The 24395-nt window shown below is 34.4% G+C and overlaps 2 protein-coding genes across 2 annotated transcripts in view; one reads left to right on the forward strand and one right to left on the reverse strand.

The window, feature by feature from the left end:
* Window positions 1–1109: 1109 nt before the first annotated feature.
* On the forward strand, window positions 1110–7059 carry LOC130572938 (transthyretin-like). The gene is made up of 4 exons (XM_057364989.1): window positions 1110–1239; window positions 2703–2815; window positions 5326–5461; window positions 6763–7059. Exons 1-4 carry the CDS (start codon window positions 1171–1173, stop codon window positions 6868–6870), a joined length of 426 nt encoding a protein of 141 aa, XP_057220972.1. The 5' UTR covers window positions 1110–1170; the 3' UTR covers window positions 6871–7059.
* Window positions 7060–8089: 1030 nt separating this feature from the next.
* Window positions 8090–24395, reverse strand: part of B4GALT6 (beta-1,4-galactosyltransferase 6) — a 29499-nt gene continuing 13193 nt past the window's right edge. Inside the window, exons 2-9 of the mRNA XM_057364991.1 lie at window positions 22092–22208; window positions 21626–21739; window positions 17728–17852; window positions 17106–17222; window positions 16081–16268; window positions 13782–13904; window positions 12914–13015; window positions 8090–11685 (exon numbers count right to left, since the gene is read on the reverse strand). Of these exons, the coding sequence (XP_057220974.1) occupies window positions 11538–11685; window positions 12914–13015; window positions 13782–13904; window positions 16081–16268; window positions 17106–17222; window positions 17728–17852; window positions 21626–21739; window positions 22092–22208 (1034 nt within the window). The 3' untranslated portion in view covers window positions 8090–11537. The remainder of the gene's footprint in view (window positions 11686–12913; window positions 13016–13781; window positions 13905–16080; window positions 16269–17105; window positions 17223–17727; window positions 17853–21625; window positions 21740–22091; window positions 22209–24395) is intronic.

A 24395-nucleotide genomic window follows, 5' to 3' on the forward strand; every position in this document is an offset into this window, starting at 1 on the left:
CCAGTCAGAAACCTTCAGCACTCATTTGCCACTGACCTTGGACTTTATACCCAGAGCTTGCTGGGATGACGGCATAGCGAGTGAATTCACAAGTTACAAAAGCTTGACTTTAACGTTTCACTATTTGGTTACTTTTCCATGGATTTCTAGATTTTACCATGGTTACATAACTCTTGTAAGCAGTGCAAAAAGTTTCAAAATAACACCCATCATCAAATATGGACATTTCATGGGATCCTGATTTTCCTGAGGCTTGAAAACCAGTAAGTTTCATTTACATTGCGTTATGCAAAGCCCTCAAATACAACACAAATATCCACATAAAGATATACTCCTCAAAAAAGCAAACCAAAAAAACTACTCTGCTTGTAGCCATCCATCTGATGAGAGRATACACCTAGCAAAAGCRTGCATGTACATGTCTAAGCAAAGAYCAGAAAGATRAAATTTTATTTCAAGAAGCAGCATTTCCCTAGAATGAGCCAGATGCTTCTGGTAGGATTTGACTTGCAGTTGTRCAGGCAAAGTCCTGAGCTCGTACTGAATTTAAGACACAAGTGATACAGCTTAAAATAATGTTTAACTGTGCTTCAGAATTGGTGTGTAAGTATCTTGATGTCATGCTGGAAACCAAAAATAATGTATTTTTCCTCCTATGGAGCATATAAGATAACTAGATAGATCTCAAATTATCTAYCTACCTTTTATTAGAGGTGGGGAGGAGATCAACACAGAGAGAAATCTCTAAATACACAAGCATGGGTGACTTGATTAAACCAAGCCATAATCACAAAGAATTTCTCACTRAAATCGCTGCAGTGACATAAAATTTGTATTTCTCTCAACTATATGAGGTCAATATAGCACTAATTGTCAATAAAAAGAGAAAAATAAAACAGAATAGAYCTTGTTTCAAAGAAAATTGACCATTCTGAATAGACAATATTCACAACATTTCCACAAAGATAAAAACTACTTATTTTCACAGACAAGGTTCATGTTTGTATGGGTTACTTATTTTCTTATTGTTTACTAAGTAAACAGCATGAATCTGCATTTTGAAAGTCGGTAGTTTTCTGATAAGTAGCTTCATTTCAGAGGCCTTGATATAAAAATCACAGATCCCAGCAGCTTCTGCTTGCTGACACAGACTTCCTACTGGGAGGCAAAATGGCTTTTCATTCTGTATTTCTGGTTYTCTTAGCTGGCCTGGCATTTTGCTCTGAAGCTGCACCATCGGTAAGTGCCTCAGGATTGAAGTCCTTCTACTGATGTAGTCCCAATGTCTTTTCTTTTAATTTTTATTTTAATTAGTTCAAGCAAAAAGGAAAAAAAAAAGAGAATATTCTATTTTGTTTTGATTCTTTTGATTTTATAGTATGTATTTACTGTGGTTCTCTTCTGGTCATTCTTTCTCCTTCTCTAATGGTTAGTGAGAGGACTTAATGGGTAGAGAAGTAGCACTTGTCATTAGACACAGAAACTACACGGAAAACAAGAAAGGAAAAGCTGCCATAGTCACTAGACAAAAATCTTGGAGCTTTCATAACATAATGAACAAGCTTCAGCATTAAATTCCCCTATAACAGCCTTTTCTCTCTCCTCAACTACTCACTTTTCCTCTCAACTCTGATCTTTGGGAAAATTATACCTAACCTTGTTGAGGAATTAGATTTCCACTGATCTCCCAGGGTGTAAAAGTCAGGAAAATCAGCACTGGCAGTGCAGCTCTTCTTGCCAAGTCCTCACAAGAAACAGCAGTGAGGAGCCCCTGCATTCCAGGAAGGGAGCAGGAAGAATCTGGAAGCACAGGTAGTGTAGACACATGCTGATACATTGGTATGACACCAGACACGGTTCCTGGCCCGCAGAACATCCCAGAATGTAAGAGGGAATGAAAGAGATGGCTCTTAGTTTTAAACCATCTACATCACAATTCATTTTACAATTATTAAATGGGTATCAGTGACTGCTATTTTGAGATCATCCCTGATTAACACCTTCTACAAAGCTCGGTTTTCTCACTCTTCATCTGTAGAAATCGGTAAGGTCAAAGCCCTGAATCAACTCTATTTTTGAACAGGTAAAACATCAGGCCATAATCACTACTTGTGATGAATGTGTAGGAGTGAAACTATAGCCATTCTGTATTTGTAGGAAGATTTTCCTCTCCTACCCTTGTGTAGCTGCCAGGGCTGACAAATCTGATTCAACATATTGTTAGGAGAGCGTATGCGGTGCTTATCAGGTTTACAGCAGAATTAAGGTAACTCTATGRCAACACAGCCTCTCAAATCCAGAAAGCTGTGCTCAGATGGCCAGCCCAAAATACAGAGGACGAGTTGGCAGATTTTTGAACATTCCTACTACCTTTGAGGATATAACTATTTGCTGTTGAGGCCACAATTTARTTACAACTTTATGCTGGAGATGGTGTGTAGCTAAGCCAAAGAAGAAATAGAAATGTGGTCTCAACCCCAGTGCCTCCCTGGGGTACATGGCTACATGCCCAACAGCTCCTGAAATCTTCCTCTCTGGCTTTGCCATATTCAGCCCCCAGAAAGAATATGTTTCTGCAGTACACAGCAATCTTCTTGTGGAAAAGCTGGTCTCTAGATCTAAAGAATAATATTCCTTACTGCTTTATGATGCACCTTCTCTTACCCTTCTTGCAACRTAAAAATTCTCTCTTCCTACTTAAGGAGCCTCTTTACATAAAAGTTGTGGACGCAGTCCGAGGAAGTCCAGCTCCAAATGTTCCAGTGAAGTTGTATAAAGAAGTTGCAGAAGGATCTTGGGAACTGTTAAGTTCAAAGTAAGTCACACTAAAATAATGAGTGAAAGATGGGGAAAGGCAATGGCAAGAGGCCAAATAGTTGAAAGACCCGTTGATATTCTCTAATGTGAGATGTCTTTTTTGCTTAGAGGAAAGATAACATWCAATTGAATTAACTTGCTGTAGACTGTCTTTTAAATGTACTACAGTTTCAACTGCCAAAATGGTTTTATAAATGCTTTATGATTCCTACAAAAACAAGAAAGTATTTTAAGCTATCCTTTAATTCAGTCATTGCTTGTCTTCAATTTCATTGCAAAGGTCTATATTATTTTTTAGTACCCAGCAATGAACTGCTTGCTTTATTACCAGAAGAGTCAGACAGATTCTTATATTCTGCAACCAAGACTCTGGTTGAGAATACTGCCTTTATTGGTTATTTTCATTTTTCTAAATGGATTTTAATTTCTTACAACACCACAGATTTAAAAAGGAATTGTTTTGAACATTTAATAAACCATATTTGATAGCCTTTTTTACTTCAAGATAAAGGACTTACCCAAAAGGAGAAAATTTGGGGACAACACTTTCTCACCTCCTCCCCAACAGAGATGCAATTACATCTCAAATAGCAAAGAAAAGCTCCAGATGTTTGAATATTGCATTTTTTTAAAAAACATAATGGTTGTATTTTGAATGTTGATTACTTTTTCTTAATTCCCCTCTATTTTAGCACATATTAACACTTAAAAGAATAAAAAGCAATTTTTACTTAAAGTAAAATCTGAAATGAAATTGGAAACATCCAAAAGAATGACCATCCTCTATTAAACAAACAATATAACACTTTCACACTTAGTTCCTCGTGATCATTGAAAAGTCTCACCTGAGACCTCTCCAGGTATTTTAAGTCTCTTTCACCTAAAAAGAAAGTGAGAAAGGGCTCCCAAGGGCTAAAGCTGGCATAGCCCATGAAATTCAACAGTGGAATCCCAGACTCAGATGCATTTCTGGAAATTCCAAGAGAAGCTGTGCATATGACTCTTTGGTTTTGTTGAGCAGTGGGCTGGCAGGAGCAACACTGCTCTGACGTGTCCTTGAAAAATAGAGCTACAGCRAAGGCCAGGCAATTGTACAATGTGGGGAAAACAACCTATTCATGTTGTCCTACTTAAATTGCCTCACACCCTCAAGTGAGAAGACAATTTCACACATATTATGTCGCTGGAAATGTGTGAAATTTTCCAGTAAGAGTGYTCAGTTTGCTTTTCTTCATTTCTGAGCTTGGAGATTCTATATAAAGATACCCATTCTGAACAGCTGGATGTCAACTGAAGCCTTAAAAACACATTTAACATTTGAAACAAGGAGCAAAGTAACCTCAAGTTAGGGTAAGCAAAAGTCATGCTAATACTAAATCAACATCTCCAGCCTTAATAATTTRTAAATAATTGAATGCTAGCAAGAGATCAAAGATGTCTTTGGAAAAGCTTTTTAGAGAAGTGACCAGTTATCTAGCAATGAGCAATCTATGACAAAGAAAAATAGAGACAATTGGATGGATAAAAAACTGATAACTGACTACAGAACATCTGGTAAGACACAAATGGTGTTCTATCACTTCCTTTTATAAGTCATATACAAAAAAAAACTTAAGCAATGCACTGGACAATGACATTATTTTTCTCTGCATGCAATTTGAATAAAAAATATTCAGAAAAAATGTGGCAGCTGGAACACGCAACAATGGTTTTTACCGATGAAAAGTAGACCCTGGCAGCTCTGTTTTTTGCAGATAACCCATCTAATAAAAACCTCAATATTATGAAGGTTTCTTTACAGAAGGAGGTTTCAAAAAAAGAGACATGTTTGAGAGACAGCATTCAATATTGATTCTRGAGGCCTAAATGGGTTGATGCTTGAAGATTTATGGTTTCAAACTAGTACAAGGGCTTTAGATAACACTGACAGCATCTTCAACTCACACAAAACCCTCTGTTTGTTGAGGCCAATACCACAAGGAATTCCCTAAGGCTACACTGTCAGCTGACCTATGGTCATTTCAAATAGCAGATCTCAAATTTCTAATAGCCAATGGTAAAAAATATTTAGACTGATAAAACAACTCAAAACACTTAAACAAGAAAGAAAATTACAGAAAAATGAGGACAGTTGACCCTACTTACTTGTGCAGTAAGTGCATCACAGAGCTTCCACATTGCTTTTTCCCTCTAAGTAGGTTCATTTAATTAACTCCAAGACTCTGCCAAGAGTCTCTGAACAATAATGTCAGCTTTTGGCTCAGCCCCAAAACATGCAGAGTCAGTGAGATGGCAGGCAGCCATCTGCTGTGGTCACTGTGGAAGCAGCAAATGCCAAGATAAGCTCTGAAGCATCCATAATACAGGTGGACATAAGCCATTCCAGATCAATAGAAGTATTCATCACATTACTTAAGCCACACATCACCCCAGTTCAATTGCTATAAACTGCATYTTTCTCAGGCTTTTAACCAAACAATAAAAATGTGTTCTTCTACCATTACACAGACAAACCAATGAAAAAGGAGGCCTCCTGGAGCTTACAACTAAAGAACAATTTGTAACAGGGTTATACAAGCTTGAGCTTGATACAGCTTCTTACTGGAAGAGTTTGGGYTTGAACCCCTTCCACCACCATGCTGATGTGAGTATTCATTTTTTCCTGTACTTCAGCTGCAAAGAATAAAGATACTTAATATGTGTAGGTTTCCATTACTAACTGCATATGTTGAATTTTATTTTCATTTTTAAATATTTTCACATTAAATCCACAAAGCTTTGTAGCAACACAGTCACAACAGAACCTAGTCACTAGCTTCCCCATGACCTGTCARAGCTCCTAGATGCATTTCTAACGGAGAAGTTTTCTATCCTTCCCCTCCACAGCATTAGTGCTTTCYTAAGGCCACTCAGTAGCAGCAGTTCTATATTAGTTGTTTGTTGGACTGTGACAGATCAGCTCAGCAGTTCCATATCTCCTTGGAGTAAAGGTTGCAAACACCTGGATTAAATTTTCTTTCTTGCCTTCCTGAAACAAATGAAAGATGACATCCTTATACCAGACAATAATGAAGGTTAATGGTAGATAGCCTTGCCTTCTGTGTGAACCGAAATAAAAAAGGGAAAATGAAAGATTTCCAGCATGCAAGTAAATTGATTGTATATCAAGATAATGTTTGACTGGAAATTAATTTAATCTACAGTGCAAGAGCCTTCTTTCTTAAAAATAAGCCTCAGTAGGGAACACATTTTGCTCAGTTCACTGGTTGTTTCACATTCATCTTTTTTATTAATGTTGAAAGGAGCACAATCTGTGCATCACAGAATGCTATTAAGCTGCCTATTTTAAAAGTTGACTCTGCTCATCTCACCACACAAAATAATGTACTATGTGGAATGAAAAATCAAAGGACAGGACCTACAGATCAGGGAGATGTTACAGGGCTGTGGTAAATCATTCATAGGTAAGGTTATTATCATGCTGTGGCCAAATAATTAATGCAGTCCTTCTCCAACTACAAGATTTTGAAGTAGAACTAAAGAAGCTCATTGTTTTATACTCTGGCCTAATGATAGTGTAGCACTATTTAATTCTGCTCCTTGAAGTTCAGAACATAAGAGCAAAAAAAACCATTCCAGTGGGSTTCATAGTATACTTTCATATGGAAGGAATAAGGAAGTAAGAAATCTTTTTGCCATTTATGAGTGCCCACAAGGAAATGCCAATCTTTTATAAGTAAGTAGTACAAAATCCTAAATAATGTGGTATTTATACTTTTAACAAAGGATATTTAAACAGTGGGAAAACTGTGTGTTACAAACAAGTCACCATTGAGAGTGAGAATATTTCTGAAATGTCATGTGCAGGATCGTAATGTTTCCACCTGGGCTTTTATCTGGAGATCACTTATTATTTGTCTCACGTTTGTTTTTTTCTTTTTCCAGGTGGTGTTCACAGCTAATGATGCTGGTAATCGGAATTACAAAATTGTTGTTGTCGTCAGTCCCTTCTCTTACTCAACTACAGCAGTCGTTAGCGATCCAGTGGAGTAGAAGCTGACATTAAGCATGAAAATTCAGTYGTGTAAACTGAAATTTCCATAAATGATAAGAACTTAGTATCTGACTGTACCAACAGCTTTAGATTTCACAGTAAATCACTAAGTTTTTTATTCACTTTGTTAACTTTAGGAAGAAAGTGTACTGAGTTTGCTCTTCTGAATAAAAGTATTCTGTATTGCCCTTCTGAGTAAAAGTCTGAGGTTTGAAAAAAACACATTACTCTTGGGAAAAATGTCTTGAAATTCCATTATGGTGACTGAGAATAAAACAGTCTTCTATGAAGTTGATAAATTAAATTTCTTCTTGTAGAGGAATGAACAAAACAAAACAAAAGTGAACAAAACACATCTGTGAAAGGCGTCTCATGAAAAGTAAGCACACAGAAAATACAATTCACCACTAACACCTCCTATGTTTTATCAATGAAGTCCACCAGAGATGAAGTCACACGGGATTGCTCACTSAGAGCCCCACATAATCATCAGATAAACTCACCTCTCAATTCTGGTTTTGGAGACATAGAAGCGAAAGCAGATAAAGGTGACAGCACTGTAGAATGGCATTTAGGGATGCTAAGCAGGCTACACATACTTAAAATCCCTTCTTTCCTGTTTTCCAATATATCATAACTGGTGACACTTCCAAGGACAGACCAGAAGCCTGTGTTTAAAGAAGTATATCACTCAAACATACCTRAAGAAGCTTATTCACATATTTTCAGAAAAATCTGCAAATAAATTTGTCCCCAGTGGAAGTACTCCCCAGAACTACTTGCATACCTCTAACCATCAGACATTTCATAATAGCTATAAAATGCAGATAAAAATAAGGATAACTGAATGAATCCCAAGAAAATCAGTTTCCTATCTAATATCAGGAGAAAAATGAATGAATCCTTCTGTTCCCATTCTAGCAATTTCTATATAGGGAAGAACCATCAGCAGATCCAACAGAATAGCAACCCTGCCTTGAAAAAGTATGCAACAAGGTTGAGTCACTTAGCCTGATAAAACTAAAAGCTGAAAGCCTATAAATATAAAGAAAGGGGAAATGCCCTGTTAGCCTAAGGCTTGATCCCATCATAGCCTAACTTGATGCAGTTGGATGGGTGTGTCCTTTCCTTTTGCTGTTACTTTGGGGTACTGAGCACTAGAAATATGAACMTTTTGTCTAGAAACRAAACACAAGGTGAGATCTTTTCCACAAAATCTCAGAATAAACAAACCAACACAATCTTTAGAACATTGTATTTCATAAAAGACAATGATAAAAAAGTACAAACATTTTCATGAACAAAAAAACCCAAAACTATGATAGTACACAGGAAATTCCCAGCATTTGTTTCAGTGCATTTTTCATTAAGCCTATCTTACATACCTCTACAAATAAAATAATCTTAAGTACACTTCTGCTTGCTGATATGCAATGGATCCTTTAAATTTTTTTTAACAGCTGGTTCATTAGTAACCCACTACAACACAGTCATTAGTAAACATAATGATAGAAAAATAGAGTGGCAAGATCCAAGAAAAAGGACATTTTGCACTTGCTTTTTCAATACACTGCCTATTTGCAAAATGGACTTTATATTTTATATTCTAATTAAATCTGAAATCTAGAAAATGGGCTTAAGAGTATCTTAGTGTATTAACCAGATTCTGCTTTCAATATTTCTGTAATGTTTTTACTTGCTAATTTGCAAGACCTTCAGAATCTTGTAAAATACTCCCTTCTTCTTCTCCCTCCATGTTCACTCCTTAAAGAGAAGATGTCCTTTATTTGCTTTGTCAGCAATGCAAAAGCCAATGTGATTGGCTTCTCTCTGCATTTTACAAGAACCATGAAAATATCAAAAGGAATGTGCACAACTCTTAGTTCTGCATCGTATTTATTTTGTTTGAAGGCACTGTCTATGTTAAAATTCACTACAGAAGAGTACTGAGTTCAAGCAGGTAGTATACAAACACTATTTTGATGTAATTTAAGATGGCAACTTTTAAACTTCCCAACAAAGTGACAAAARCTATTTAGAGAGGAGTGTAGGTCAACAATTCATAATTTAACATCCATCATTTTGGGGCACCAAAATGTAAACTTCTTAAGAACTCAGCTATATGTCACAATCCATTCACATACTGGTTTAAATCACATTTTTCTAGGACCATACATGATCAGTCACTTAAAGCTGTAAAGTTATATTAGTTCAGCCACAGCATATGTGTAATATAGTATGCATATATGTAAGTATATATACATAYATATGCATTTGATTTTTCTTTTAATTACACATAAATTTCACAGACTGCCTAAGAAATGGGCACAAAAGCATGCTTCAGAAAASAGTACAGACCTACGGTACTAAAGAATGTTTCATAATTGTAGGCTTGACATTTTAGGTGAACTTGTACTGAAATCAGAAATCACTTCAATATTACAYGAGGAATTAAAAAACTTATTCAACTGTTCTTAAACAATTGTATTAGCCTGTTATGAAATGACTAATTTTATTCTGAAGATATAATTGCTCATACAGTGTGTTATCTCCCCTTTCTACATATGCTTCAGAATGTTCTATACACTCAATTATAGAAAAATCTATCAGGAGGTGATCAAACCACTTAAGCATGCTTTTGAAGGATGTTTTCTTCACTTTATGGTTTTAGTTATTTTCATTGTATTACATCACTCCTAAAGCACAGTAGGTTAACTGGTAGATTTTAAGGTAATTCCAGTATGGTGTAAAATATCCCTTACAATTGTTCTCAACTACTTAAATAATATTTCTACTAAATATTTGGGRTGTCTACAGCTAAGCTCATAACTTTACTGAAGGATGGCTAAGGGCAAAATTTGCTGCTGGGATGTCAAAGAAATAAAATGTGTTTATGGCAAACAAACTTAAATTATACAAACCACCACACCATCTGTGGCAGCAATTCAGGAAACCAACATACAGCAATGACTTAAAGTTAGGATTTTTTGTCAACACTCTTACAGAACACTCTGTGGATAAACAATCCTTATTATATATACTGCTTTCCATTCTATATGGGAGCAGAAGTCAGTCTTTGGTTCCTAAAGAGTTGAGTAACTGTGACAAACAAAACAAGTTTAGTATATCTTGGTCAATATATTTGCATTAACATAGAAAATAAATGACCTGGTCCTTTTCCTTAGTATTAACAAGGGATGTAAAAAAATATCAGGAAAGATAATAATGCTTAGCAGTGGGATACTTTTAGGTAGCATAACATTACAAGCAAAGAGAAAATAAGAAGATAGGAGGCTAGTTACTCATACATTGAACACCACAAAAATAGAGAAACAAACAGGACCAATCCTTAGCGGGACTGTGCAGCCTCAATCTCATTGACAGTCATCGACTTGAGGATCCTCAGTGCATCATAGAAGCACTCAGCACTCTGCCAGAATAGGCCCTTAAATAGCTATATTGAATAATATATTATGAGTGGAATTTTAAAAAGCACTTGGGATTGGTCTGCTTTCTGGTCCGCTTATGTCATCGCCAACCTCATCAGCAGAACAGTGTGACCAACATCGTGCTCCTGAAAATCCCACACTGCAAGCATTAGAGCTATTAGAACTATGTTTTATTATTCTCTTAAAAATCTAACTTTAATATTCTTCCAATGAAGACACATTTTTGGCTCTTCTGATTTTGGAGGAATAAAAGTGCTGTTTACTAGGAATTTTTTTTTAAAAAAAAGAACAATACCAAAATACTGTACGCACCCAGACACATTGTTTTAGGCATTAAAATCCCTGACATTGACACTAGTGGCACACTTGGAAACAGTTAAAGAGTTCCTGTAGATCATAATATGCAACAACCGCAAGATTTTCTGTAATACACATGCAATATGCATATAAATACGATTCAGATGGCAGGCAGGGAGGGTATCATACAGTTTTGCTGGCAATAAATAAAATTAAAAGCTTTCTTTCTAGCAGGTTCRTATAAGAAATTGATTTTTCTATATAGATATGCAGGAGGCCTAGAGCTCAAAACTAGTATAACAGTTTACAGTCATAGCTGGCCAACAATTAATATTTCCTTCATTTCACATAAGGTATAACCTTTTTATAAGCATACTTACATTTTACACTTGTTCTTTCATGCTAATAAAAACATTCCTATAGAATTCAAACGCCAACACACTCAAATACGTACTGAAGCATAAAATATGGAACAATTGAAAACCAATGTACACACATTAATTTACATCACATATTTACAAAACACATTTTAAAAAGAAACAAAAGCATTCATTTAAATACAAGGRGGGGCAATTTAGTATAAAAAAATCATGGAAGAGGCCTCTGTCCCTACTTCCAGAGAAGCTACAAGTCTATTTTCTGCAGATTATTTAGTTGAGTAGTTAAGATAGAGAGTGAAGAATGAAGGCTTGAACAGTAGTCTCATGCTGTAAACATCTGAGTGGTAGCTGCTGGCTTTTCTTTCAGAACAAAATGCATGGTACATACAATCACTTCTCATCCCAAATAAACATCATAAATTGGTCAAAAACTCTAATTCTAAGCTGCTGTTGGTTGGTTTTGTTTGTTTTACAGTGTTTATCAGTAGCTTCCAGTGTGAAAAGTTTATTCTAGCAGGATATCTTGCCATTCCACTTCCATCAATAGTCTCTAACAGGAGCAAGCTCTGGTATGAGATTAACAGTTATATTTTTGTACAATCTACTGACAAGTATTTTAGGAGTATATACTAAATTGTTCAAGCCATCAATATACTGACGTTCTCTGGAATACCTCAGAAGTTTGTATCTGCAGAAGGAGTTGGAAGAAGAAAAATGAGAAAGATTTGCAAGAAACAATTCAGTTTATGTTAGACAGATACTGTAACAGCAATTTCATTTAGAAATATACATTGAATTCTGAAACTGCCTTTCAGACCCTTCAAATTACCCCATTAACTACCTAAGCTTTAAAGGCAAGCTTTAAAAAAATTTGGATTTTATGGTCACATATACAAGATAACATTAAGACTAAATAACACAGYAGGCATTCAATATGTAAACTTTTTACGGTCCCAAACAAAATAGATTTTTAARGATTATTAAATTTCTTAATGTTCTTTTGCTATAAAGCTCAACTAAGGAGCTCTAAGATATAGAAATCTTCACTGTTCATCATTATACATTAAAATGTCTGAATTGATTTTCATTTTACTCTTGAGATTCCTGCATTTGCAAACATCTAAATTTGAGGTGATTTAAAAAAAATTTCCCCTCCCCCAGATCACCCATATATACATTTTAGTTTTAAGTAACAGATTTACTCATCTCTACTGCACATACCTATTTRAAATTTTGAATAAAAAAGTATGTTCCTATAAAAAGACATCCATTGATGAATTGAGCAGTGTTTCTAGTTACCTGAAAACAAATATYATTAACCCTTTATTTTGTGTTTCATCTTCTAAATTTTACATGTAGTTCATCTGCTGCATTCTGGTTTATATTCCATTCCAGGGCAGCCAGAAGCTACTKGGCAGTTTAAGTGATTTGTATCTTTGTAGTAAAAGAAAGGAGTCACTAAAAAAAAGGTTTGTGTCAATGTATGCAGGAAGTGAGAAGACTTATATCTCAGAAAAAAAAAACAAAAGTATGAGAGAAGAAACCAGTTTTTGAGGAGTTTTGAAGTCTGTTTTCATGCAGGAGTCATTTGCCCTAGCTGCTCTCCTTTCTTTTGCAAAATATCCAAAATAGCCAACTAATGGAGTCCTGCCAGCTCTAATGCTCCAACTATTACAGAACAATAACATTCGGGATCAAAGATTATGATGATAACAATTTCTGACACACAWACTCTTTCTCATGGTTAAATAAGAAATATCTGAACAGCAAACATAACGTGGTTAAGAAAATACAAATTTTAGCACCAAAKAGGAAATAACATCTATAAGGACTGACTGCTTATTCATCTGTGTGGATGCAAGAAAAAATTTTACATCCTTAGCTGCAGCATTTAAACATTTCTCTGTTTTGCTTACCGTCCTAAAAACTGGACTTCACCTCTATGATGATGAGGAATGGATTTATACTTTCCTAAATCTCCTTCTGGTCTTGTTACATTGTATCCAGCATAGTGAACCCTGCCATATAATACATGAACATTTGTTAAAAAATCTTCTTACAATTCTTCATACAAGTTAAAGCAAAAGTGGAAAATGCACATCAATATTTTAAAGCTAAGTCTTTATGTTCACTGACATTTTCTTCCTAAAAAATCCCACAACACTCCATATTGAACAACTAAAGAAGCTGACAAAGCAAAGGGTGAAAAATTAATATTTTCATATTTAATATTTCCTGYTTGTTCCTGCATAAAACCATGAAAATAGCAAGAAAAAAAGCATAAAAACAAACCCTTTAAAAGAGATCTCTTTATATATAAAATTCAAGCAGACATTTTCAATAGCTCAGCTAGAACATTTTAGACTTATTCACTGTGAGCAGTTAGTAATGCCATGAGCATTCTGTCCATTGTCCAGTCTGGGACTATCAATAAATTCACAAATTAGGCTCTCCCTCAAACACTGCTCCTAAGACACGAAACTCATGCTTACTCAACATGTCTGTGGGATGGTATTTCATAATGCAATATGCTTACTATGGCTACCTGTTGTTGTATCTGTTATTTGTTACAAGACCTAGCTCTTAAAAACCTGCTAGTTGTCCCCAGGCGAAGAAAAAGGAACATCATACTAATCCCTTCAAATGGYATATTCTGATATTTCTGAAGCAAACTCTTTGGAATTTGTTAATTTAAAACAAATTACAAAAAGGTGACATAAAAAAAGCACCTAAGCTATTTCAAAGACTGGATAATACAGCAACACCTGAGGACTCAACACTCACCTGTTCCAAAGATCATCATCTTCTCCACCCCATCCCCAAAAGGCATTTGGAAAACCATTGATTTTCTTGAATTGTTCCACTGTCAGGCCACTTACACCACCAAAAAACTCGTTGTATGGAAGGCTGGAAACAAAAGACAAATCCAGTATTATTGACTGAACTCGGATAGGTAGCTCTCTCTTTGAACAACACCTTTCCAAAAATCAAGAGCCCCAAACTGAGGACACTGAATGCATTCACTATGGAAAACTGGTTCACAGATTGACAGCATTAAGTAACACACACCACGTTGAACAAAAGATTTGCTGTAATGTCTGATTGCATAAAATGTGTTCTTAAATTGTAGCTCCAATTAGTATCACCCACATGAAACAAAACTTTTTACCAGGTATTTCAGATGGTTGATTTAGACCCATAGCTGAAGTGTTAAGTGAAGCTCTCAAACAATTTATGTTGACTCTATTCAACCGAAAAAACACTGTTTAACCAAATTAAAAATCACAAATCACTAATGTTTCAATTAAATAATTCTCATTCATGACTATATTCTATGGAACTCTTAAAACTTGAGAGAAACAGTTTAACAATACATATCAGTGAATGGCATAGTGACTTTTTTAAAAATTTTCAGTTTTTAAAAGATAAACTTTTGAATCAAAAGGATCTACAGCTTTTCTSTCAGTAAGCAGCAGTAATTGCTAGCACATATTATTAAGCAAWAAGCAGTTGGCCAACATGAACAGCCACTACATCTATATAACATATTATGCCCCAGCCAATGTGATTTCCAGGCCTCAAAACACTTTGTCAAATCTAAAAAAAAACCCCATAATATTTAATTATCTATATTTACTTCCATCAATATTAACTTGCATCCTTAACCCAGAAGCTGCTACAGTAAAGTAGCTTTCTTTCAGAAGCAGCAAGYGGTTTCATAAAACAAATTCTCTTAGGAGACAGTTCCAAATCTGGAACCTTCAAGGAGTTAAGACTATCTACAAAAAGATTTACCATTGCTTAGGACATAATTGTCACACTGAAGGACAAATAACTCCAGAATGCAAGGAGAAAGAAAAAAAGAAATACACAATCATGTAATTTCTGATCTCTGTGGAAACACAGGATTCAACCAAATCTTAATACCATTTGGAGAAGGTTGCAACTATATATGCCTTTCATCATGTAACTGAAATAGCAGGTGTTCTAACCCCACTCCTCCCTCTCAAAAAAACAAACATACATATGTATCTCTCAAATAACCAATWAAAAAAACACTGCCAACCCAAAACCAGACCACCATGCAAAGCCAGCTAGAGTTTGGCAGTTAATGGTACTCTTTGAGGTTTATTTATTTTTCTATTTTATACATCTGGTGTTATTTATAGMTTTTGTAAATACTTACCTCTTTACATTTTATAATTGTATATATAAATATGAAAACTCATATATTTACAGGTATTGGTGTATGTATTTTTAAAGACACATGAAATCTTTAAACATTTAACTGCTGATTGGTTGTCAAATCCAAGTCCAGGCACAGCGCTATGGTTTCAAGGCATTGCTTTTGACCTGTTCATTGACCAGGTTGTCAAGTTGATTAACTTCACAAATAAAGTTCAGGATACCAAATACATATGTGYAGCATATGTAAGCAATAAGCAATATGTAAGCAATAAGCTACAGCTTTATGTGAAGTAATTTAAAGAATGTCATGAGATAAAAGACAATTAAAATGCAAGAGACACATTGTTAATGTAAACTGGCAAAAGAAAAGGAGGTAAGAAAACTGTAGGTCCCAGTACATTCACTACATACAGTGTACAAAATGGTCTAGCAGTAGGAAAACCTTCAGTTTAAAAAGCAGTAGGAAACAAATAAAAGCATACACTTATGAGAAAACAAAGAAAAACATTCCTCCTGTGACATTTTGCTGCAGATTATCTGCTTATCTTTTGAAACAKCCAGTACAAGGATTTATGTAGCCAGAAAACATGTATATTAAGTTAGGTAAGCTTTTCCCCCTTGACACACAAAGCCTTTTTTTCCAAGATCAATCTCATCATAACAAGCTCAACATTGAAAATTATACRTATCTTCTAATTAATAACATATAAAATCTAGACATTAAACTCATTAAACTTAAATCTTTCTTTTGGTAACTAAATATTCATTCCTTGAATAGCATGGTAGGGGGCTGTTTTGTTGTTTTCACCTACTGTATATAGTGTTACAAAATTCATAAACTCTTAAAATATTTCTGGGTATTTAAGAAACAATGTGAATAAAACTATTTACTTACATGTACATGTACTTGTCCAGCTTTGCTGCAAAATGGCGGGGCATTTCTCCACATCCATAGTAATTTCTGTCGTTTTCAGGTAGGTGATCCACATCATGGAATATTATGCAGTCCCAGACAGCATCCTTCATAGCCTCTTTGAAGCCAACATTAAAGAGCATTGCACGATTAAAAGGTTGTGTACCTGTCTTCACACAGAAAACAAAGGAGACATTGTAAAAATCAAAAAGAGGCAAAAATTTCAATACTATGAGAAAAACATAATTCTAACACTCAAATGAAAAAAAAAATTAAAAAAAAAATTAAAAAAAAAAATTAAAATGGTGCCTCTTTTGAATGGCTGGTCATGCTGGGTTGGCTGCAGCCCAGGATGGGGTTTGCCCTCCTGGCTGCCAGGGCACACAGGGCTGACTCCTGTGAGCAGCTGCCAAACAGCACCCCCAGACCCCTTTGTGCAGGGCTGCTCTCCACTYACTCCTCTCCCAGTTTACACCTGTGCCCACCTTTACTCCATCCTAGGTGCAGAGTCCAGCATTTTGACTTATTAAATTTCATCCCATTAATCACTGCCCAGTGCTCCACTTTATCCAGATCCCTCTGCAAGGCATCCCATCCCTCAAAAGTCAACCACACCTCCCAGTCTGATATCATCAGCAACTTGCTGATGGTGCATTTGCCTCCGGCATCCATTGAATGTAAGGCCCTGGAATTGARCCCTGAGGAGTGCTGCAGCTGACCTRCTTTTTTGTCTTGTAAACTTAGACTGACAATAGATCCTAAGAGACCTACAAAATTATTACCTACAAAATATTAGCCCATATTTGAAGAAGAGCATCATGTATCAGGCCACTGCTTAAACTCGGGAATTGAGGTGAACTTTTGTTTTTCATTTAAAGGTGTAGAAGAGCAGAGCAACAATTTTTAAATTCTGGATTCATTCAAATATTGGATGTAGAGTATCAAGAGTATAAAATTCCCTCTAGTAAGGAATTTTGAGAAGTCACTTTTCAAGTAGATGCTGTTACCTGTTCAACAACATAGAAGGCAAATTCCAGCCTCTGCTTCTGCAACATAGGTATCAGATGACGGAAAAAAATTGGAAGATGCTCGTGACGATTCCGAAAAGGAATAAGGATCGCCACCTTCCAAAAAAAAAAAAAAAATTAAGCTATTATACCAGCATTTTTAAATTTTACTATTTCAATACAAGATCAAGCTTCCTGTGGCTTTTCAACTTCTACATTTAAGCTGGTTCAGTGTTTTATATGGTAGTTCCCCTAGGAAAGTGTGTTGGAAATTTGCTCAAATGATTAAGAAAAAAGATTTTAGTGAAACAAAAGTAAAGTTATCCTTTTATGTTCACTTGCTCCTGGTTATACTTCAAGCAACAGACACATAGAACAGATTTGCATCCATATGATGAARTGCTTAGTAGCAACTAAATGAACTAGCTAAATGAACTGTTAAAAGTTCTTGATGATCCATTTCAAATTTTTCTCCAAGCTTGAGTTTCTTCTTGAGCACAGATGGCACAACACATATACCTCAAGATATTACATATATAGTAGCARAAGACTGTTGCAATGGTAAACTACTCTTATACACCAACAAGAAAAAATAAACCAAAACAGAAAATCAGCATCTCACCTTCCACCGTGGCTTACAGTCATTTGGTTTCCAATGTCCTCCTGGTTTAATGTCTAAATCTTTTGAAAAGAGTTGCTGAATTTCATCAAAACTAATTTCACTCATATTGACATCAATAAGGCCTCCTAAAGAGAGGGAAAAAACACTTATTTATTAATTTCAATTAAGACAACTGATCTAACATTACAAGGAATATCATAGGAAAACAGCATCATAAATTTGTAGCTATACTACCTACCTACAAAAAAGAAACAATTTATACTAGCCTCTTAATCTTTTATTTTTACAGAATGAATTCCAGTGTTACCAAAAACAAACATTCCTTTCATAAAATCTATAAACAAAACACTCATTTCAGAGGACACAGAACAAGCAAAGTAATTTGAACTCTGCATCTATTACAGAAAATTATTTGTTATTACTTGTTATTTCAAGTACCACTGTTAACAATTCTACAYTATTTGCACTACTGAAACTTTACTCAAATTCTGTGTGCCTTCCTACTCTATTTCCACATTAAAAGAAAATGCATCATCACTACATTCAAAAAACTTCCTCAATTTAAATTYCAGATGATATGAACATTTAATGTAGAGTCTTCATCCACTAATTCATCACTATGTGCTTCAAACCAATGCATAGCAATGGGCTGGATTTGAGAATTACCAMTGGTAGAACTAATGACCCCAATGGGAAAAACATTTACAAAAGGCATGAGAGTGAAATAAAGTAAGTTATTGAATAAAGATCACAGTATGGTTTGAAAAAAATCAGGTTAGTACCTATTATGAGAAAATACTAACACTTAGTTGATAGCTGAAAGTTGTAAATCATTAGCTTATTCATGTGTAAAAAGTTCAAAACTGGAAATAATGATTCATAGTAAATACCCACCAGAGCAATAGAAGGAAACAAGAAAATCTGGGCAGAAGACTAATGTAACACTCTTTAACCAGAAGCACAAGTTGTTCTTCAGCAACTACTACACTCTAAACCATCAAAAAAAATCTTGCAAGAGCTTTCTGACAAACATCATAAAATATCCTTATTTTTGTCTAGAAAGTTAAGTATTTTGCTAAGGGTTGGGATTTTAAACTCAGTCGAAGAAATCACCCATTTTCTCTCCTGTTCCCTTCCCAAACCCAGATGATCCTATTTGTACCCAATATATTGCTTTGTGTCACCGAATTCAATARTTACATAAATATTTTGAAAATATTGACATTTTTGAAATATATCAGGAATAACTATTGTTTTCAGAAGAAGGTAGAAGATATTGCAAGAGCTATTTYAGTTTTGGATATGAATAAATAGAGTACTACCAACTATTTTTTAAATACAAAATCATAGATGAAAAATTATCAAAAATAGTACACAGTGGAACTATTTCAAGACAAAATTGAAAGAAACCCACATTTATTTGTTTATTTTAGAAAAGGAAACCTGGCAGTTGCTAAAAAGCCTGTATAGATAGACACTAGAACAAGTTAATCATACAGAGATTTAAATAAAAAATTTAAAATAATTAAAACCAAAAATATTTATTTTAAAACAAGCTTAGATTATCATAATGGTTGTGTCTGAAACTCTTCCATAATCAGCAAAAGAAATCTTACAAAATAGAGAATCAAGGTCAATCAACAAAGGGCCAGTATATAAGCATGTACAAAATAAATTTTAAACATTTTAAAAATTAAACCAATTTTAAATACCAAGAGAAAGAAAAGCAACAAGAAACTTTCAGTTCAACTAAAGAATCTAATAAGAAAATAAAGATAAATAAAGGTCTAATACTACACCAGAAAAAGGAACAAACRTCACATGATGTGACACAGATACCTCATTTTTCCGAGAAGTTTAGATGTGATCAGATACTTACAGAGCTTAAACTAGAAAAAAAAAATATCACATCTAAACAGTGTTTAGATAACAAAGGTACTTTCAGCTCCATGGGACATGATGAACTTCCCTCCAGACTGTTTAAAATGTAGCTGTAGTGAAACCTGAATTATTGGTACTATCGAAAGGACACAGGATATGAATGACTAGAAATCAACTTTTTCCTTGTCATTGGTGGGGGAAGGAGAAGGCAGCTCTGTAAATTACTGGGCTTATTATTCTYTACTTCCATTAGTGTCTAGCAGGCTGCAATAAAACATATTTATGCAACCTGCAAAATAGGAAAGCTGAGGAAGCAAAAAGTATTTTGAAGAAGAAAATCAGGAAAAAAAATATTTCAACAAATCAGATAGATGTAAAAAGCAATAAAGTAAAATTAATAATAAAAAAAAGAATGGTTTGATACTGAAGGAAAAAATGACAAAAACAAAACAAGCAATGCTGCGGTGTGTAGAAAGATTGTTTTACGGTTTATAATGGATTGAATATTAATATAAGCCAATGCAATGCAATTGTACAAAAATACACTCATTCTGGAATGCATTAACTGCTGCTATGTGAGAAAAGGAGATGTTTTACAAAACTAATTTGTTTTTTAAGCAGCATTTAAACCAGTTATGATGCCTTACAAAGAAATCAAATTAGAGATAGTCYACAGTGCAAAAAAATCAATGACAAGAGCTTTAGAAACAATGCCACCTAGAAAGGCTGGGATTATCAGTTTATCTACAAAGGAGAAGACAGACAGACAGACTCTTGTACTGCTTCTATCTATCTCAAAGAAGAGGTGCTTTCATATGAAATACAAGAGCATTGCTCAACCAGTGGGTCATAACCCATAAGAGTGAGTCACACAAAAAAGGCAATAGCTATTCCTATTTTAAGAGCATATGTACTTGTGATAAAACGTGATTTTACCATACCACTTTCATAATATAAATTTGGCAAGTAAATGTAAAGAAGAAAAGTTGAGTCCTATAAAAACCTTAGAGCATGTCAAAGTATACATGATTCAAGAATCTTTCTTTCCTGGCTATCTCACACTTCCTACAGCATTTCATTGAATTAAATGATCTTTGGAGATGCTTGGCTTAAATCATAATTAAACAGGGAAATGCTGATTAAAATGGTATACATGAAAACCTAACAGTAAAACACATACCCATTTGCTGAATAGCAACTTACCCAGTGAATTATTTTCTATTAAAATTATTATTTCTCTATTAAATTAAACATGATAAAAAAGTACAAAGCAATTACTAACCAAAAAAAAAATTTAAAAAAATCACTACTCCTGTTTCTCTCATTATCTACATTTGACATTCTCTGAACTTTTTATGCTTCCAAAAGTAGCTAAAATATTTACTATTGGAACAATTTTGTTTTATTTTTTTATATATGAGAGACAAAGCTTAGAATCTTGCATTATTGAAAAGAAACACATGCACTGTTTCTGTTTTCCTCAACAGTTAAACTTCTCAGTTGAGATTAAAAAAAAAAAGTATAATGGAATGTGGATTATCCTGATAAAAGCCACTATTTTTCTTTGAAGAAAAATTGATCAGAATTCAGTCAGCAACATTTTTTGGTATAATACAGATCTGAACTGTTGTATTAAATATTTAATTAATTGCTTGTGCTCAATGACAGCCCACAAAATAAGTCAGGTATCTAAAATCAAGAGGTTGGAATTCTGGAATGCATCACAAATAACTTCAGAAACTACGTGAAWTTTTTCTCCCTTACAAATCAGCAGTTTGATTATTTGATTTCAAATTAATAAAGGTGATTATTAAAGAGACCAAAACTTCAGTAACACATAAGTTACAGACAAACTTCTGCTAAGCATCATTGTCCACTGTCAGATGTATTTTATTCATCACTTTCAGTTTTATACTTAGACTCCTTAAAATTATATTTTATATTAAAATAACTGTATTTTGTTTAAAACACACATTTTAATTGACTACATAAACATTAAGCCCTGTTTAAAACTTACTCATATAAGGCAGCTTCTCTGGACAAGGCTGGTAAGGAGAGTAGGTGAAGTTCTCTGGAAGATACATTGTTGTTTGAGCAACACAGTCGCTAGAATTGTTTCCTTCAGGATAATCTTAAAAAAAAGAGTTGATTTTTGTAAAAACCTGTTTTATGCACTGAAATTGYAACATCATCATGCAGGTGAGAGCACTAGTTAGTTTTAGATTTTAGTTAAAAATATCCTAACAACATGATTTAAAAACGATTTTATTGCACTAAAGGAAGAATACTAAAATAGAAGTATCTTTGTTACAGTTACTACAAATAATTCCAGTTAATGTGAACTGATAAATAGTAACTCTTTCACCTTCACTCCAATTACAGTGAAGTGGGACTTGGGTCYAACTTTTCATAATCAAGCTACACCAACAATGTTTGGGTTTTTTTCTTAAAAAAAAAAAAAAAGAAATTAGAAATATTCTTACCTGTGCCATTCAGTGTAGTATTTTTGTTAGTGTACAATCTTATCATGTGTCCTATCGTTTTTACATTTTCTCTCAACATTATACCACGAGCTTGCACCATAAAGAGATATGTGTTTGCTGATGAAACAAAAGCAATTTTGAATTTGTATTAAAATTAAGTATTTCCAAATTATTCTAACATACATTYACAATGTGTTCAATATTTGTTACTRTGYCTGAATCCATAGTTARWGMACATGATTTCTTGCAGATGMAGGTCCACACACTGAAACCTAACAGCAACAAYGGAAAAGAATAAAATTGATTCATAACCATGGCTCTATACAAAACTCAAAACTACAAAATGCCAATAGACATTTTATATGACACTTCAACTTCTCTTTCACTTACAGAAAAGCAGGTGACAGTGACAAGAAAATTTACTAYACCAATAAAAGAGTTTTCATATGTAGATACATGCCTCATATATACATCTACAAATACATTAGTGAAATATAAGACAAAAAAAAAAAAAGTCTAGAAAATCTTGTAGTGCCACATAATGGTCCTTTTTTTACTCACTAYTTAACACAACTTTCAGTCAAATGTTATTCATTCACTCCCAACAGCTGCTTTGTTATACAACTGCTACAAATCACTGCCAATCTCAAAGTATTAATGTTTTATAATTATACATGAAATATTTATTACAGGCATCAAGGGTGAGTAAAACAACATTYTGAGTAATTAAGTGACTCACTAACAACAACAGCATGAAATATTTCTCTGTCTCAGTCTTGCATCCAAAGCCCCAAATTGGATCTCAAGGCATTTCTTTGTATTAAAGAGAAGGCAGTAAGGTAGAAATGAAGCTGCATTTGTATCTGAGTGAGCAAATGTCTACCCAGGAGTCAAAAAGCTAAAAAAAATATTGCAAAGGGGAAAACTAATTTCTTTTACAGAAGGTAGCAGCGAGGGTCAAAGGGATCATCTGTGACTTCACCTCTCTTAAGCAGCCAGGTGACTGAGGGGTAGTTGGCTCCCTGTAACTAGTAACTAACAATGAAAAAGTGTTCTGCATCTTTGGAGGAAAGAACTAAACATACCAGGGGTGAAAAAATTAATGAAAACAAACAGATTAAAGAGAAGTTAGAAAATTATCTCAGGATCTCCATTACACAACCCAGCACCAGTGGCACAACACAAGGAAGTGCAGATCAACTGATAACTTCTTACRGCCCAACACAGAGTCTAGAACTACAGAGAAATGTGTGTAACGGGGCATTTCCAGAGGAAAATACAGGGATTAAATCCACCACTTTAGCAAACAATACTACCAAAACCTACAGAGAAAAAACACCAACATATTCTTTCTAGGAATACTATTGCAAAGCCCTGCAATAATGTCTTTACTTTCAAAAGAACAAATGGAGGGATTCTCCTGGCTTTCAAAGAACTCCTTATTAAAACAAGGAATATTAACAGCCAAAGGAGAGGCTCCGAAAATGCCAGGTGCCATGCATGGCATGTAATTCTCAAACCCTTGGCCAGCATGACCATTTTGGTYAACAAGAGTTTACATGAGCCTAAAGGTCTCTCAGCTGCTAGGATCCTGATGTTGTCTCAACATCTTCTGGCCACCAGAACAGATGCAAAACAAAATAAAAAAATTGCAGCCTTCACCTGACAACAGAGGTAGAAAGACTCTTGCCAGRATTCAAGACAACAGATAATATTCCAATTTCATTACAGAAAAATTACACTAAAACTTCTCAAAATTGTAACTCAATTCATGTAAAGTAGCACACTGTGGTTCCAATTATTTCATTACAGCTGTAGTTGTCTATTCGAACGCTGGATTTTTAGTGTGTCCRTACTAAGCACATCAAAGAATCTGCACAATTTGTGAATTCAGATATGAAGTTGCCTACTCAAGAAACCTCCTCCTTTAGGAATCAACATAAAGGCAACTTGATCTGTTCCTCCAAGACACCTTAACTTTAAACAAACATTTTCAAAATGTAAGGCTTTCCTGAAAGTAAAACCATGTGCRTTTTTGCCTTTCAAATAGGACAAAATATTCCTAATTAACAAAAGKKTTTTYTTCAAAYTTTAACRTATTTTAAATTGGTATCATCCCTTCTTTTTCCTCAGATATCTTTTTTTTTCACCCATAGGTATAGCTCTTATCTTCAATACCTTCCTATTCCAACCTTAAAATGAAGTATGCTTTTTAATTTAAATCCATTACTAAACACTGATTCCAGAGATAACCTTTGAAAGACTCTGTGCTTTTTCTCCTTTTTAATGTGATACCAAAAACCA

This window comes from Malurus melanocephalus, unplaced genomic scaffold, assembly GCF_030028575.1.
Source record: "Malurus melanocephalus ecotype Western Australia unplaced genomic scaffold, MMel_1.1 scaffold_46, whole genome shotgun sequence".
Taxonomy (NCBI): Eukaryota; Metazoa; Chordata; class Aves; order Passeriformes; family Maluridae; genus Malurus; species Malurus melanocephalus.